The sequence below is a fragment of the Pygoscelis adeliae genome, unplaced genomic scaffold (assembly GCF_000699105.1).
Source record: "Pygoscelis adeliae isolate BGI_AS28 unplaced genomic scaffold, ASM69910v1 Scaffold113, whole genome shotgun sequence".
Lineage (NCBI taxonomy): Eukaryota > Metazoa > Chordata > Aves > Sphenisciformes > Spheniscidae > Pygoscelis > Pygoscelis adeliae.
In genome coordinates, this window is record NW_008825108.1 from 7796004 (window position 1) to 7812228 (window position 16225).

Below are 16225 nucleotides of genomic sequence, written 5' to 3' on the forward strand. Positions count from 1 at the left end.
ACTAACTGTGCCAAGACTCAAGAATCCTGTAATATAAATGAAGAAGGGAAAAACAAAACCAAACAAAAAACCCAACAAAAATAGGACCGCTTTACACTGCCTCCATCCTTCGTCACCCAAATGCTTGTCTGCAACAACATAATCATCAGAAGCCAGAAAAACTCTCAGCATTTCAGTTTCACTATTTATAATGAAATGAGACTTACAAGTTGCCCAAGTGACAGCTGGATTTTTAAGGAACAAAAGAAATGGCATCAAAGAAACAGAGGATTTTTAAAAAGAAGCTAACAAGTCTACTCTTCCATTTGTAATTTAAAGAAATTTAATGCCTATATAAGGGCCCACATATTTATACTGCCCTATTGCAGCTTATGAACTATCACTCAGGAAATGCTGCAGCAATACACCTAGATTCTCGGAAGTATTCTTCATACATGAGTTAATTTATACTTCTATAAGACAACACAAAATAATTAACTTAAATAAGTTTTAGATTTAAAACAATACCTTAGTTGTACATGTAGCACGCAAAGGTTCAACAAGCCTATCCAACCTCTGCAGCACTGCGCTTGGACAAAGGGTAGACAATCTCACCAACATTAAAAAGGTTAGCATCTAGGTTGAGAGAAAACCAATTCAACAATCAGTTATGCTCCGCACATATATGGAGAGAGATTTCCTACAATGCTGTGTAACCTTTTTAACAGCAACACTTTAATGAAAATGGCAAATATAGCGAAGTACTTAAGCATACAAAGTAGTATTTTTACCATTTCAGTCTATTCACTATTTAAAATATTTTGACTAAGTCACTGCTTACCCAGAGAAAAATGACAGCTAACCTTAATATCATAGTGATCCTTCAGGCCATCTTCAACATGGTTTAAGAATTCAAATATATCTAGTCTATCCAAACAGCTATCCAAAAGAGTATACATGCACTCAAAAGCTGCTTTCCTTATGTCCAACCCATCATCAACTGTATGCTTAAATGGTCCCATTTCCACCTGTCAGCAAATAAAAAACAAAGTTAAGAAGTAATATATTTAGAAAAACAAAGAATCTACTTACATTTAGCACTGTTTTTCTTAGTTAACGTACCTCTCTGATTAATTCCTTTCTGACTTTTGTTTCATTGTAAAGATGAGGAAGCACAGTATCTAAGAGGTCCCTTATTAAGGATGGTTTATTGTGTGCAGCTGAGTTAAATGTCACTAGGGCTACCCTCCTGACATTGAGATCCGGGTCCTCCAATGTTTTCAGAAAATCACCTGCAATCGGGTACAGAAATAAGTCAACCTATAAGCACCTTTTTCATTTGCTACTTTAAAAATATCTTTGCTTAGTTTTAACCTTTCAAAAGGACATATTTAGCGCAGGACTTATTTCAATGTAACACAGACCAATACCTGCTGTTTTAGCATGACTACACAAATAAATCTAATTATAATCATATCAAAAGTATTATATAACTGAGATATATAGCATTTCAGATAATGAAACAGAAGTAAAAACACACCACCAAAATAAATGGCTATCACAATGATATTACAACTTCTTTTAGAGGTATAGCGTGTAAGTTAATGAAAGTTATATTTAACACAATCTTTCCTTTTCTCCATTAAAGTCTCTCAGAATATCATTAGAAAACCAATTTAAATTCTGCAGTTCAAGAATTAGAGAGTAGCTCTTAAGGAAACTATCAATATATTGTTTTTTAACCCCTGAATTGGCATATATTGAGAATTCCTAAATTACCAGAAGTTAAGCCCACTCAGTATATATTAATGTAGCAACACCTCTCCTATCCCATCCCGCCACGCCCTCTGGGAATCTTCGATTTAGAGTGTCTATAGTTCTATAACACAGCCTCGTTAAAATAAATGCCTACAGGAACAGATCATATTTTTCCCCCCAATGTTTGTGAAGTTTTACTAGCAACTTCCAAGAGGAGTGAAATTTTTAAAAGGAGAAAAATAAAAGGATGTAAACATCAAAGTGACTTCTACACAGAAAAGAAAAAAAAACCACCACAGTAACAAAACTCAAGATGACTGAGATTTTTAAGTACTAGATACCAATAGTTTTTGACTGGATAATCAATAAGTATTTCCAGAAACCAAAGTGGCAAGGCAACTTCAGTGGGAGGGACAGCAGGGGGAAAAACCCACAAGCATAGTCAATTCTTTAACATATTATGAAAAAATTTTAAGCTTAGTGATGAAAATAACACATAGGAACTGACACCGCTTCCCCATAAATAAAAACCTTGCTCTCTACAAAACTGTATGTTTTCAAAGATTAATCTTTTTTCCCCCCATCAGTTTTAGCAGTATACACAATTTTTATACATCTTTAAACCTGTAATCAAGCCACTAGAAAACATTCACCATAGCATATTAAAAAAATCTACAATACTTTGTCATGCAAATGAAAAAAGATCAAAAAACCACAGCATTGCAAAGCTCTTCATCATACTGGTATTATACTGAAAGCTCTGATTACCTTATCCCTGTAAAAATATATACGCTTCCAATAACTTTCAGATCACAAAGCATTATAGAATCCTAAGGACCTAAATTGAGTGGTTAAACATTGGAACAGGCTGCCCAGGGAAGTGGTTGAGCCACCATCCCTGGAAGTATTTAAAAGACGTGTAGATGCGGCACTTAGGGACACGGTTTAGCGGGCATGGTGGTGTTGGGTTGACGGTTGGACTCGATGATCTTGGAGGTCTCTTCCAACCTTAATGATTCTATGATTCTAAATTTACAATTTGCCGCCTGGTAATACTCAGAATTCACATGTGCATACATATTTTAAATGACTGAATGTCAAGTATTTCCAAGACCACCCTTCTGGGTAAAGACAGTACCTTACTACATCAAACTGATATAATTTGGCAATAACATGGGAAAGGAAACCAGCTTTTGGGTACTGTCTTCCTAAAAGCCCTAGCTCCTTGTATTCTTTGCCCATCACAGCTTCAATACATACCATTTTTATCACACGGCTTTTACTGCTCAGAATACAAACAAGCTAGAAATAATAGAAATAGTTGGCTAGTATGGAAACATTTTATAACCGTTCCAACAGTTACCAGTACCAGCTAATTCTGGTATCTGCAAAATATTTTTTTCTGAAAACAGAACAAACAATTTTTAAGTGCAATTCTATTGCTTCAAAATGTAGAAGCTGTCACTAAAGTAAAGAACTTACCTATGCAGTTTTTCAAGAGTGGGTCTATGGGTTGTGGATGATCAGAAATAGTGAACTTCACAGCAGTAACCACCGAACTTCGAGCATATGAGGACCCTAATATGAAACAAAAGGGTAAATATGTACCATTAAAACAGTACAATTACAGAATATAAATCATGTTCAATTCCATTCTTGTCAAACTTTAATATTCTTAGGAACACTGAAGAAGAAATGTTACTTATTACTAGCAATGCAATGTTTTCTCCATAGATGTTCCTGTGTTCCATTTTAAACAGGGGAAAAGAGACCATAACATTTGTAATAAACATTTAACTTTATCTGCTACAGAAAATTCAAGTAATGAGCCTATTAGGACAGATTTTTTTAATTCACCACATAGGAGAGTGGTTTGTAGGCTTCTTTAAAGCAGAATCACATGAAGAAAACATGTCAATGTTCTTGATATGAAACTGATTAATGAATTATGCACAATGATCGTTTCTAATTCTTAAAAATTTCAGAATTCTTATCTGAAAGTTAGGAATATGGTAATTTACACCAAAATGTCAACATGTTGCAACTGGTTTGTCAGGTAGTGCTGTCCCTTTGTCGCCCATGCTCCTTCCACTTTAAGTTTATAACTCTTAGTTAAACGTAACATCATTAACTGAAATACCACAGTCTGAAAGCAGACCATAAAATCAATTCCTGTAACTTCTAGTAAAAATAGAACCATCTAAGCTTCACATTGTTGAGGCGGGAGGAAAGCAAAACTTCAAGAGTATCACAAAATTTAAGCAAATAATTTGCAAAACTAGATCAATTTATTAATAGATAGCATAAGGCCACGTGCTACAATATGTACATGAGTTACTACTACTCACCTGATGCCAAGTATCCCTTGAGTCGTGGAAGCAAAGTCTCTGGGTCTATTAACGTAAGCTTGCCCAAGCATTCAGCAACAACATTCCTTGTACCCTCTTCTGCACATTCGCAGTGTTTCAGGAGTAAGGCCCAGATGTTCTCAACATATGGTTTGAGACCAATCACTGATGCAGAGCTAATTATTTCTTTCAAGGAATGAAGAAGAAGATACTGCCTCTTAGGCTGACTGGTTATTTCTTGTAAGACAAATGGCAGATACTCAGGAAGATTGCCAACACTAATACTGCCTAATGCGTAAGATGCTGCCGATTTGACTTCTTCACTAGGAGAAGAGAATGCTTCTAGTATTACAGACTTCAGCTCAATTTGTCCACTTAAGTCAATGTGATGCCCAACTTCCCCAAGAGAAAGCAAAGCCAAAAGCCGAATGGAATCCGTGGACCTGGAGTTCTTGACATCTTGAATGAACTGACCTACAACAGCTGGTCCTTCCTTAGGGCAGGCTCGAGTAAGGGCAGCAACACATTTGGCAATGGAATAGTAAGACTGCTTGTGAGTAAGTGCTGTGCTCTGTGAGTACACTGGACCCGTTAACATGCGCAGTAAATCCATATAGCCTAAATTATTTGTACCAGTCACAACCAAAGCTTGGAAAAATTCTAGCATGGCACTAAGTGCTCCACCCTGAAGTAGAGGCGATCTCACCAGCCCAATAAGTTCGTTGAGAATGGACCCACTAATCTTTGACAGGGAGGAAGGATATACTTTAGCCAGCGTTGTCAGAAAACTGATGGCCATCTGTGATACATGCATATCACTTTCACTAATCAGAGGTGGAAGCTCATCCAGGACAGCATCAATCATGGCAGCTGTCAAGCTGTCACTGTAATTCTTAATTAAAATATCTAGAGCAGAAAGAGTGCCCAGTTTCAAAGCTCGCTGGTTCTTTCTCAAAAAAGAAGCAAGAATAGGAACTCCTTCCCCAAGGATTGGTCTCAAATCTATCTTCAAAGGAGAACCAGCAATCAATGTCATGGCCTTCACTGTAGTTAACCGAGTGATCTCATTCTTCAGTCTCTCTAAGAAGATCTGAAGTGTACTAGGCAGGTCTGTGCCTAGGCTGTCACCAAGGCTACAAATTATTTGACCCATGCAAGATATTGCCCTTTCTTTCACCTCCTGATCAATGTCAGCAGCCTTTAATCTCTTGATTGTACAAGTAAACAAATCTTTGATGTAAGGAGTAGCATCAAAGGAAGAAGGCTGGTCTAAAGGACGAATGACTTTTACAAGTTGTTGGGTAACCAAAAGCGCCTCTGATGTTATCTTGTAAAACGGGTCTCCAACACAAGCTACAACTGGAGGTACCAATGCTTGAACATGAGGATGAAAGACTTGGGGAGAATGATTGCAGAGGATCACATACAAACAGGACAAAGCATCTATCTTCAGATTAGAAGAACTTGATTTGTCATTCAGTGAAAAAATTATTCCTGGAAGAAAAAAGAAAAATGTATTTTTAGATTAGGTATTTATAGTCTGTTGGAACATGTCACAATTTCTGAAGGCAGCTATACTCAATTTATGTTTTCCTGCTCCCAGCCTTTCTTGAATACTTCCAAGCCCCTTTCACCATTTTATTCAATCAATTAGTTTTCAAGCTTCCTCTACGCAGGGGACATTGGCCATTTGATGGTTTGTGATGTATCTTCTTAATTATAATGGGATTTTAAACCTTTAACTTTTCCAAACTTACTTTTCCTTGTTACTTCAAAATTCAACATTTTAGGTCCCAAAAGCTAAAATACGGACAATATTTTGCTCTGTTGAGAATGAAAAAGAGGCAATTTGATCTTGCAATTAAGCAAATTAACTTTTTTAAGATACAGAAGAAAAAGAAAAAAAAATCTCAATCTTAGAACCAACCCTTGTTTTCAAGATTAATGGAAATATGTCACTAAAACATTTATATGGATCCACGCAGTAGCTGATTATTTTGCCAATTTCTTTAAATAGAAGCAACACTTCAAAGCTTTTGCAAAAAGCACAGTCAAGACAGATTTTGAAACTCCACATCCAATTTGCTAATAAATCTTTAAGTTAATAATATGTTTCTCATACCTGGTACAAGTACAGGAACATGTTGTGTTAGGGCTCCAGGTAATACATTTACTAGCTCAGTCAGCATGTTAAAGCAACACTGACGAGTCTTCACACTCTTCTCCTTCATCTGTTTGTGCAAGGCTTTAACTATGTTGGGGACCTGTAATCATCACACATCTGTTAATTGATTCAATACCTGACATTTCTTTCATCTTTGATCACTGGGGGGATATAAAGAAAGATGTGTGTCCTACACCTCTATTTCTGATTTCTCTACAGAACTAGAGAAGTTATAAACACTGGGAAATGAAGATTCAAAAGAACTGCTATCCAAAAGAATAATAATTTAACTTTAAAAGGTGAGATGAAACAAAGCAAAACTAGATTTGCATTAATAAAACTGTAGAGAGCAACAATTGAAAAGTCACCCAAATAATTCACTTCGAAAAAGTTTTTCAGCACTATCCTTTTTATTCTGCAAATAAAATACGTTGTAGCAAATCAAGTTTTATCTTGATCATTAGAGCTTACATCTGCATTACAGAATGCACAAAATAACTATTTTGCTTTGGTAATTTGGCTAAACTCATAGGACACGCAACTTTTACAGGTGACAGTGAACAACTGAAGTCAGATAAGCACATTTGCATGAGTTAGTAATTGCAGTTTCCAAGACTGCTGCACTCTTCCGGGCTAGTTTACCTGGCTTGCTCTCTATGTTAGTACTACAGTAATAAACTGTAAATCTGTGTACGAAGAAAGTATGATGTGGCATATTTCAAGAACTATCCTTATGAACAGGGCACAACTTCAGAGTGTCTTCCCAAAGGTAACAAAAATCTTGACAAATAACCTGGCTTTGAAGCATTGTCAAAGGTGTCTCTCCTTGTTCCATTGCATCAGGATCACAAAGCCAACTTTGCACAGGTCGAGTTTGTTTTAAAAGAGAAAGATATGCATGGAAAACATCTGCTTTAACATTCTCTTCACGTTCTTTGAATCTGGCTATTAAAGCAGGAGATACAGTTTTGTAGAATTCTGGAAGCATTTCATGTCGTGTGCTAACCACAGCATCCAGACATTTAGCTGCTGCACGCCTCACTTTCCAGCTCATGTCATCATCATCACTATATTCATCATCACTCCCTTGAAAAAATAAATTATGCATATGTTCAAGTCTAGACAAAACATCAAGTTTTATTTTAAACAATTAATAAGAACACACTTGAGTTCTTTGTGTAAGGCACAAAGAAATAGGTTCAGAAGTATGTTAAAAACCATACATAAAAAGCCTTCTAAATTGCCTAAATTGTAAGGCTAATTATTTTCTCTGCCAATTTTTTCATGCTAGTCTTACACATGTATTAGTTTAAACCGCAAACAGGACAAGGCAGTTCCCATCACATTTACAGCCTGACTACTGATTTAAACCATATTCCTTTTTATTTGTGACATAAGCAACAATGCAACAACAATGACTAGTTGATCAAGATTCAACATATTATTCTGTTTGTTTCTTTCTAGGAATAAATCAAACTATACTCTGCCCCCAAAAATGACAACAAAAATTTACAATAAGCAATAGAAATTGACTTTTTAAGTGCTAAAGCAACAATTACACTGCTCATTCATTCTTAAAAGTAATGAGAATGTTATGCTCTGGGTTAAGATTACTTGCGTGTCCAAGTTTTCATAAAGCAAAACCTTACATATGGCAAGGTATTGCCACCATATTAACAATATGTTATGCCTTTCAGCCTAAAACATTTTTTATCCTACAGAAAAATACTATTTCGCAATTTTCAATCTATTCTGATTTTATGCATTAGGTAACAATATATTCTAGTGGAAAAGTAGTGAGAAGCCTTTCCCATGCTGAATATGCATTTTCAGTTCATTAACTGATGTTCGTCTCACTTTAGTTATATCATCCTACATGCTTCTGCCTTTTCCCACATTTCAAGTATTTTAAAATATTTGTCTTGTACTTTATGTTCACCCTTGCAATTATTTATCTCCAGCAACAACATCCTATACTTTTATTCCAATAATTGAGTTCATAAGGTATGTTTAAAAACAGTAGAAAAATTGAACGCAAAAGTATACAAGTCATTCAAATACTGGTACTTAGTAGCAATACCACCCACATCAATTTTCTCAGACGAATGCAGGTTCACAAGCTCTTCCTCTCCCCCAAACCAAAAAGAGAATATACCTTGGTCATCATCATCACCACCATCAGCATCCATAGCATTTTCATCTTCATCTTCATCATCATAATTGTAATTAGGATCATAGGTAAGATATTTAAGACAAATGTTTATAATAGTAGATACATGAGGATAAACTTCTTTAGGACACCTGTGTAATACAAAAATACAATCAATGGCAAATTACTTTGAAGAATTAAAATATTTCCAAAAGACTTCATGCCACATACCGTACTTTGGAGACATTAGCCAAACCAAGTACCATCAGTGCACCCATCTGAATTACAGAAATTCAGAAAAGAAGGTCAGAAAGGGCAATGCTACTATGTAACTGGATCTGCTAGACTGGAAGGTTGTGGAGGACCAAGATACGCCTTTGGATATCAATTTTTTGCCACCACTATTGGACAACAGATATTATTAGAATACTTCCCCCGTCCTGCTTGCATAAGTAGCAATGGCACAGCAAAAAGTTTCTGAAGTACAGACATAACACACTGCTTAACAGTTAAGTTACAAGACAGAGCTATAGGAACAGTTCCAGCTCAAAGCTTGCAAAAATATTTTGTACCAAGGAGACTGCCTCTTGACAGCTTACAACCAAATGGTACACTATTGGATCTTAAGAAAGCCTGAAATAGGTACCCGAGAATAACCTACCTCCTAACAAAGGATTCAAAGGCTTGAATGCAATACTCTCGTAGTTCATCATCATCTACATTACAAAACTTGACAACCAAAGGAATTATTTTCTCAAGATATTCACCTGGTAAGAGAAAAAAAATTAGCAAAGTAATTACTCTCATCTAAAAACTTTTAAAGTTACAGATAATTTATATATTTTTCTTACCTATTCTATGACCTGCTTGCCTACTGATAGCAGCAATACACTGTATATAGGTCCTAGTTGTTGACATGGAATCATTTTTAGACAGCTCTGTCAACAGATGTTCAATGAGGTCAACAAAAACCATATTGCCACAACTCATAACCAGGTGACCAAGAGCAATGATGGTTCTTTTCCTCACAGCAAGTCTGGGGCTAGTCAGCTGGGGGAGCAGACAGGTCAGAATTGAAGGATGGAAGTTAACAAGCAGTCCTCCTTGCCTTAAAACAGACAAAACACAAACTCAAACCAATTGAATCTAGATAACTTTGTTCATATACTGTACAACAATTCCTTTAAATAGTCCCAAAACATCACAAAGATTCCAATTAAGTCTTAAAATTTAAGCTTTTGGAACTTCAAAAAAAAAGTTTAAAATATACCCTCAAAGCAATAAACATTAGAAATAAGCTTAAAACTATAGTTCTCAAAAGATTAAATAATAAAGTAATTGATCTATCAATCAACTTCTCTTCAATACATTCACTGGTTTTTTTTCCTAAATGAAGTTTCACCTATACTTAATACCTTACCATATTATTTCATATAACTTAAAGTAATTTAAATTTAGTATTTGGAAGATCAAAGTTCAAGCTTTAAGGAGTATTTATCAGCATTCACCAGCACTTTGGAAGAGGGATGTTTACCTGCTCAGCATATCAGCCATGATATCCAGTGCCTCCAGTTGAACAGACACATCCTCCTGCTTGGCTATAGCACTAGTGAGACGCCCTGTGATCTTTTTGCAAACATTAGCTGCTAATGCAGACCCTGAAAGTACAACAAAACCTCAGCATTTTCGTAATTAAAAAAAAAAAAAAACAGTTTTTAACACCAGAGATCATGTTTGCGACTACGGAAAGCAACCTGATCTCAACATAAAGAAGCTTTTCCCGCCCAACAAAACAAGCTTGAACAGCCAGTTTGTTTGTTAATGTAACATAAGCTCTGCATTAGAGCTGAAAGACTATCTATGTAGAAACATACTGAGAAGGAGAGCTTCTTAATTGTCCCATAAGGTATAAACAGAAAGGACATTGCTTTTGGCAGGGCAGCAATGGAAAGTGAAGGCCAAGACAAGTCTAGAGCAGTAAATGAAAGGACTATAGGTAAAAATAAAGGAATAAACTAAAAGGTAAAGGGAAGCATAGAAGTAGATAGAGCCACCTCTAGAGAACAGCTGTGTAACTGTCGTGGTTTAACCTCAGTCGGCAATTAAGCACCACGCAGCCGCTCGCTCACTCCCCCCCACCCAGTGGGATGGGGGAGAGAATTGGAAAAGCACAAGTGAGAAAAACTCATGGGTTGAGATAAAAACAGTTTAATAATTGAAGTAAAATGATAATAATAATATGATGATGATAATAATAATAATAATACACAAAGCAAGTGATGCTTTGTGTACAATTGCTCACCACCCACCGACCGATGCCCAGCCAGTCCCCGAGCAGCGGCCCCCCCGGCCAGCTTCCCCCAGTTTATGTACTGAGCATGACGTCACATGGTATGGAATGTTTCTCTGGCCAGTTTGGCTGTGCCCCCTCCCAGCTTCTTGTGCCCCTCCAGCCTTCTCAGTCGGTAGAGCATGGAAAACTAAAAAGTCCTTGGCTAGTGTAAGCACTACGTAGCAACAACTAAAACATAGGTGCCTTATCAACTTTGTTCTCATCCTAAATCCAAAACACAGCGCTGTACCAGCTACTAGGAAGGAAATTAACTCTATCCCTGCTGAAACCAGGACAATAACAAAAAAGCAAAATAAAATTGCACAAGCAGCTACTTAAATAATAAGTACCTGAAATACTGCTGAAACATTTGAGAAAGGGGGAAAAAATGTATACCCGAAGTATTTTAAAATTGAAGTAAAAATTTCTTTATCACAACTCCACAAGTTCCCCCTTCCTCCAACTATCTAACCTTGTTCGGAGTAATTATGAGCAGAAACTCATGTCATAGTAACAGCTACTCAATGGCTAGTACTCATCTTCATTTGCATTAAGATTTTTTTAATCACGCTTTGGAATTTCTATGTGAAATTAATACCATTCCAACCTATATTAAATCTAGTTTATATATATTTCTGGCTTATTCTTAACTATATGACTAAAACTAAATGTAACAATTGGACAGTCAAATGTGTTACCACAGAAGCTAAGAAAAAAACCCAACAATCTGTGTTTGAGTTGAGAGCAAGAAATAACACCTAGGTTACTTTTGTATTAGGAATACTAATTATATTGAAAGATTTTGCTACATTTTTATTTGAGCTTTACCTCCACCCCAAAATCTTGTTTGCCTACACAAAACAAAAGGAAAGAATAAAAGCTTAAACTGATTTACTTAAAATCAGTTATTTATTTAAAGTTTAGGCATCTCACTACTGCTTGATAAAAGCAAGGCTTACATGTGGACTTTCAGTAAAGGATGTTAAAATCAGAGCTTTTTTTTTTTTAATTGAAGAAACCCCAGTCTCTAAAAACTGCATTTCTAAAGCCTTTTTAATCACTTCTCTATTCTCATTCATATCCTATACTACGATATCTGAAAAGCATTTGAATAAAAAAAGAATGCCATTAACTGATGAGCTGTTCATCATGACTATGTCTTTTGGAGGAAAGACTGCCTTCATTTAAAACTGCAGGTAAGCATTTCAGTAATTTAACAGGCAACTGTTAGAAACACAAGGTACTTTCCAAAAGACTTACCAGAAACTGAGACAAGAAATCAGGTCATTAAAGAAAAATACCCAAGTTATAATCAATTTGAAAGTATACTATCAATCAAAAAGCAAGATGACATTTAGCTACTACTACAGCCTAGAAATGTTCTACCAGACAATTATTAAAATAGGAGCTTTTATACTCAATTTGTTATACCGAAGTTCATATACTGTACAGTTTGTTTTTCACATTAATGCAGTTCTTCAGTAAAAAAAAGTTTTTAAACTAGTAAAATCTGGAACTACAGTCAGAGAAGAAGAAACCAAAAGGATATTTGTGCCATACATTTTTCCTCTGACAGAAATTAGTTCCAATGTTAAATGAACTGAATCCTCCTCACTAAAGAACCCAGCTTTTGCATTTTTTTAATTAGTAATGAAACGATAAAACTAGATCGTCTTGAGTACAAAATGCCTTACCACTGGAAGCGGGGGGAAGTTCTCCAATCACAGTTTTAAGGCCAATGCTTGAAATGTCACGTAACTGTTCTTTATCTGAAAGCATGTTTGTACAAAGGGTATCTACAATAGTTTCCACTTGATACTCCTTCACTTTACTCACCAAAGGGCCAAGGCTGTATAAAGAGAAGAAAAGTATTAAATCTGCAACCTTAAATAAACCCCCTCATTTTATTTCAGTATTTTGCATTCAAGTCACAAACTTAAGGTTGGTTTTGGTAGCAATATAAAGCAGAATTTTAAAATTTGAAAACCTTCAGCTGGCTGGGTTGATAACCTGTCTCCGTAAATCTAGTAACAAAATACTGGTTTAGTACATGTTTTTCATCTAGTGGTGGAAACAGTTTTTGCATGACTGTTCTGCTTCAGTCTCAAAACCAGAGTCCCTCTTACTTCTCACTTAACACCAAGATTTTTAACAAAAGTTACCTAGTCAGAGCCATCAGCTTATGCGCTTAACCATCACTGCCTGCTTAGCTCACAAACAAGTAAGCAACCTTCTTAATTACTGCATCTTTATTCTACACAATGCTTGGGTTCAATCTGATACACACTTAGACTCATTCTATATCTTAGAGTGCCTTCCTTAAGAGAATGCAAATGGTAAAATAAAAAACAATGACATGGCATGCCCTCCTTCACACAGAATCCAAGCACTATACACACAGCTCACAGTAACATTTCCTCTCTTTCCTCTGAATTGTGAGTTTTTAGTTTTGAGGATCGTAACAATCTGGTATTGCTTTGTCAAATGCTCCCATTTGTTCAAAATACTAAAACTGCAGATGTCCTAGTAAAGTCTAGTTCATTGCTAAGAAATATAGCATCCTTCACCATCTTCGTAGCCCTACCACCAACTTTCAGCATCTCTCCATTGTTAATGTTCTGTTCCAAAAGGGAAGTTATGCAAAAACAGAGCCTTCTATTGACTCTATTTTCTTCCATTCACCTGTGAAAAACCTGCATAAGAACCCTAAGAACTTACTCTTTCTCCTACTACCCCTCCCACTTCTCACTCCAAATTTGCTTATCTAGTTTCTTCCTGTTTTTAAAACATCTGCCTTCAGACAAAGCATCTCAGAAATGTGAAATTAATTTTGAAAGACTTCAAGTTACCAAATACTTTAATCTAATTCAACTCCCTCAAACATACTACATTAACAACGAACACATCAAAATCTGGAAAAAAGTGTGTTACAAGCTGTGCTATAGGCATTCCTACCATATTCCATCAAAAAACAGTACAGTCAATACGCATACAGTAATCACTCTGAAAGCCATAGCTCCCTTGTTTTGTAAACTTCTGTTCTCTGTATGTTGATCTTGCCAGCTAGTCTCTCTAATTCTCTGTGGTGACATCCATAATCGTAGAATCATAGAATCATTAAGATTGGAAGAGACCTCTAAGATCATCGAGTCGAACCGTCAACCCAACACCACCATGCCCACTAAACCATGTCCCTAAGCACCTCATCTACACGTCTTTTAAATACCTCCAGGGATGGTGACTCAACCACTTCCCTGGGCAGCCTGTTCCAATGTTTAACCACTCTTTCAGTAAAGAAATTTTTCCTCATGTCCAATCTAAGCCTCCCCTGGCACCACTTGAGGCCATTTCCTCTCGTCCTATCGCTTGTTACTTGGGAGGATAATATTACTATCCAATCAAGAAAGTATGCTTACTAATGAGACATCAACACTAGAGGCAAGATGTGACACGATGCTAAAGTTCTAAAGTTCTACCAAGCTTAGGTTCTGCACTGACCCCAACAGAAGCAAGGGCAGGAGGACAAGGAGCTGTGTGCAACAGTCACATAGGAGAAAAAGCAATGGCTTGAGGCAAGAATGGAGACAGCAGTAGCCAGGACCATCTACAGAAAATGTGGGAATCGTGAACTGGAAGCGTAGCCCACCAGCAGAATTAACAGAAACACAGATGTATCTCCAGAAAACTACTATTTATTTTCTCTTCCATCTGAATCAAAAGGATAATGAATAGCATTCCGACTTAGCCTTGTGCACAGACCATCCCGTAGCTGTTTTGCAGCTGCTCCAGATGTCCCACTAAGGAAATCCTACAGCCCAATTCTCAACAGCATCTCAATGTTTTTCCTCCTATGAAACACACTTCAAGTTATACGCATCACCATCAAATTCAACTTCAGCCACAGTGAGAAAGCACAGAAGGTTTTCAAGAGATTTTACATGTGTGTTCTCAGTGTGAACTTTGATGAGCAGTAAAGTGTGAGGATTTTAAGTGAGCCCTTTGTATCAAAACAATCCGGTTAAGATTTTGAGGAGTGGAAAGACACACGCAAAGTTGTTATTTTTAGGAAGCATTTTTCACAAGCTTAAGTTTTGTTGCTGTTCTTGTGAAAGTCAGGGTCCAACTTGCAGTACAGAAGTCAAAGCGAGCCTGTGCAATGGTTCCATCAGATTTGTGCTGTGAGGACAGAGAGCGTTAAAGTGGTTTCAAGTGCTGAGCTAAGAGGCCATGTCTCCTACTGCAACTAACAGAGCCAAGCATTACAAATCAGAAATCACGGATGTTTCTCTGGCTTACAAGGGAGGGTCCAAGTTTTGTATCTGCCCTTCAACTTTGTACACAATGTACACACCTCTCCATAAATCAGAACTATAAAACTGAAATATGTGGAAATCAATGTATGAACAAATGCAGAAAAAGGAGCACCTTAAAGCCAATCACAAACTGATTATATTAGGACTACATTAGAATGTAACGCCTCCATAGAAACGTTAGTTTTTTCCACACTGAACTTTAATGAAAAGCAGATGTATACAGTATTAAAGTTGATTCTAGCAAAGCTAACTGAGACTAAAATGATGTCTATAGGGTTACTAAACACTAATTTTGGAGAGCTGAAGTCAAACTGAAAACCTGGAGGTAAAATGAACAAACTCATCTGTTATCAATACAAGACTACGTTCAAGAAAGCAAAGTTTAAACTTTCAAATATATGCCACTATTCACTACAAGTATGTTGAGTATGCAATGATTTAGGACCACATGGTCATGACCGTATTGAAACATCAGAAGTATGCAGAAGTTTTACAAGCAGATGATGAAATTATTTGTAAAATAGATTAACATAATTAACAATAAAACAACTTTCAACTAGAAGTATTTGCCTAGTTTAACTCCTTGTCAAATGCACAAAGGGAGTACGCTGTCCAAAGATGGACTGTTTGCCCATGCTTAGGGGAAAAAAAGTAATATTTGGAAAGTTTAATATATTAATTTGCACTTATATTTTCATTGATTTTGAACAAATAGCAATTATCAAACTTTTAGAACAGTTTAGCCACAAGTTAGTTTGATACACAAGGATAAATATTTTTCCCCCTCCCCAAAACTAGCCTTTCAAAGCACTTTACAGAAACAAAACAAGCTCACAACACTAGGAAAAAGGTGGGAAGAGCACTTCCAACTTCATACATTTGATTGTACAACGTAAGGGAGTTTGCCAGATCATGGTACAGAGCTAAACCCTGATTAGCAAATATCAGTATGCAGCTCTAGTAAAATTAGTAAATTCAATACATCATATTCTAATTGTACCAGATTACTAGAAAGAAACCATCTGGATGCAAAGTACTTCCTTTCAGACCTTAGTGATTACAATGAGGAAAAAAACTGTTTTGGTTTTATTTCATAAGATTTTGAAAATTATTCTGAATTAAGAACAAGTTTCACAGGCATTAAAAAAAAGCACAGGCATTAAGTCAACTGCACAAAACTAT

At 36.3% G+C, this 16225-nt stretch overlaps 1 protein-coding gene across 1 annotated transcript in view; it reads right to left on the reverse strand.

Annotated features, from left to right (window-relative positions):
• Window positions 1-16225, reverse strand: part of CAND1 (cullin-associated and neddylation-dissociated 1) — a 26522-nt gene that overhangs the window by 1667 nt on the left and 8630 nt on the right. The window contains exons 2-13 of the mRNA XM_009327569.1: window positions 12425-12579; window positions 9933-10056; window positions 9250-9506; window positions 9060-9165; window positions 8405-8550; window positions 7043-7335; window positions 6208-6349; window positions 4086-5579; window positions 3220-3315; window positions 1102-1271; window positions 843-1007; window positions 508-615 (exon numbers count right to left, since the gene is read on the reverse strand). Of these exons, the coding sequence (XP_009325844.1) occupies window positions 508-615; window positions 843-1007; window positions 1102-1271; window positions 3220-3315; window positions 4086-5579; window positions 6208-6349; window positions 7043-7335; window positions 8405-8550; window positions 9060-9165; window positions 9250-9506; window positions 9933-10056; window positions 12425-12579 (3256 nt within the window). The remainder of the gene's footprint in view (window positions 1-507; window positions 616-842; window positions 1008-1101; window positions 1272-3219; window positions 3316-4085; window positions 5580-6207; window positions 6350-7042; window positions 7336-8404; window positions 8551-9059; window positions 9166-9249; window positions 9507-9932; window positions 10057-12424; window positions 12580-16225) is intronic.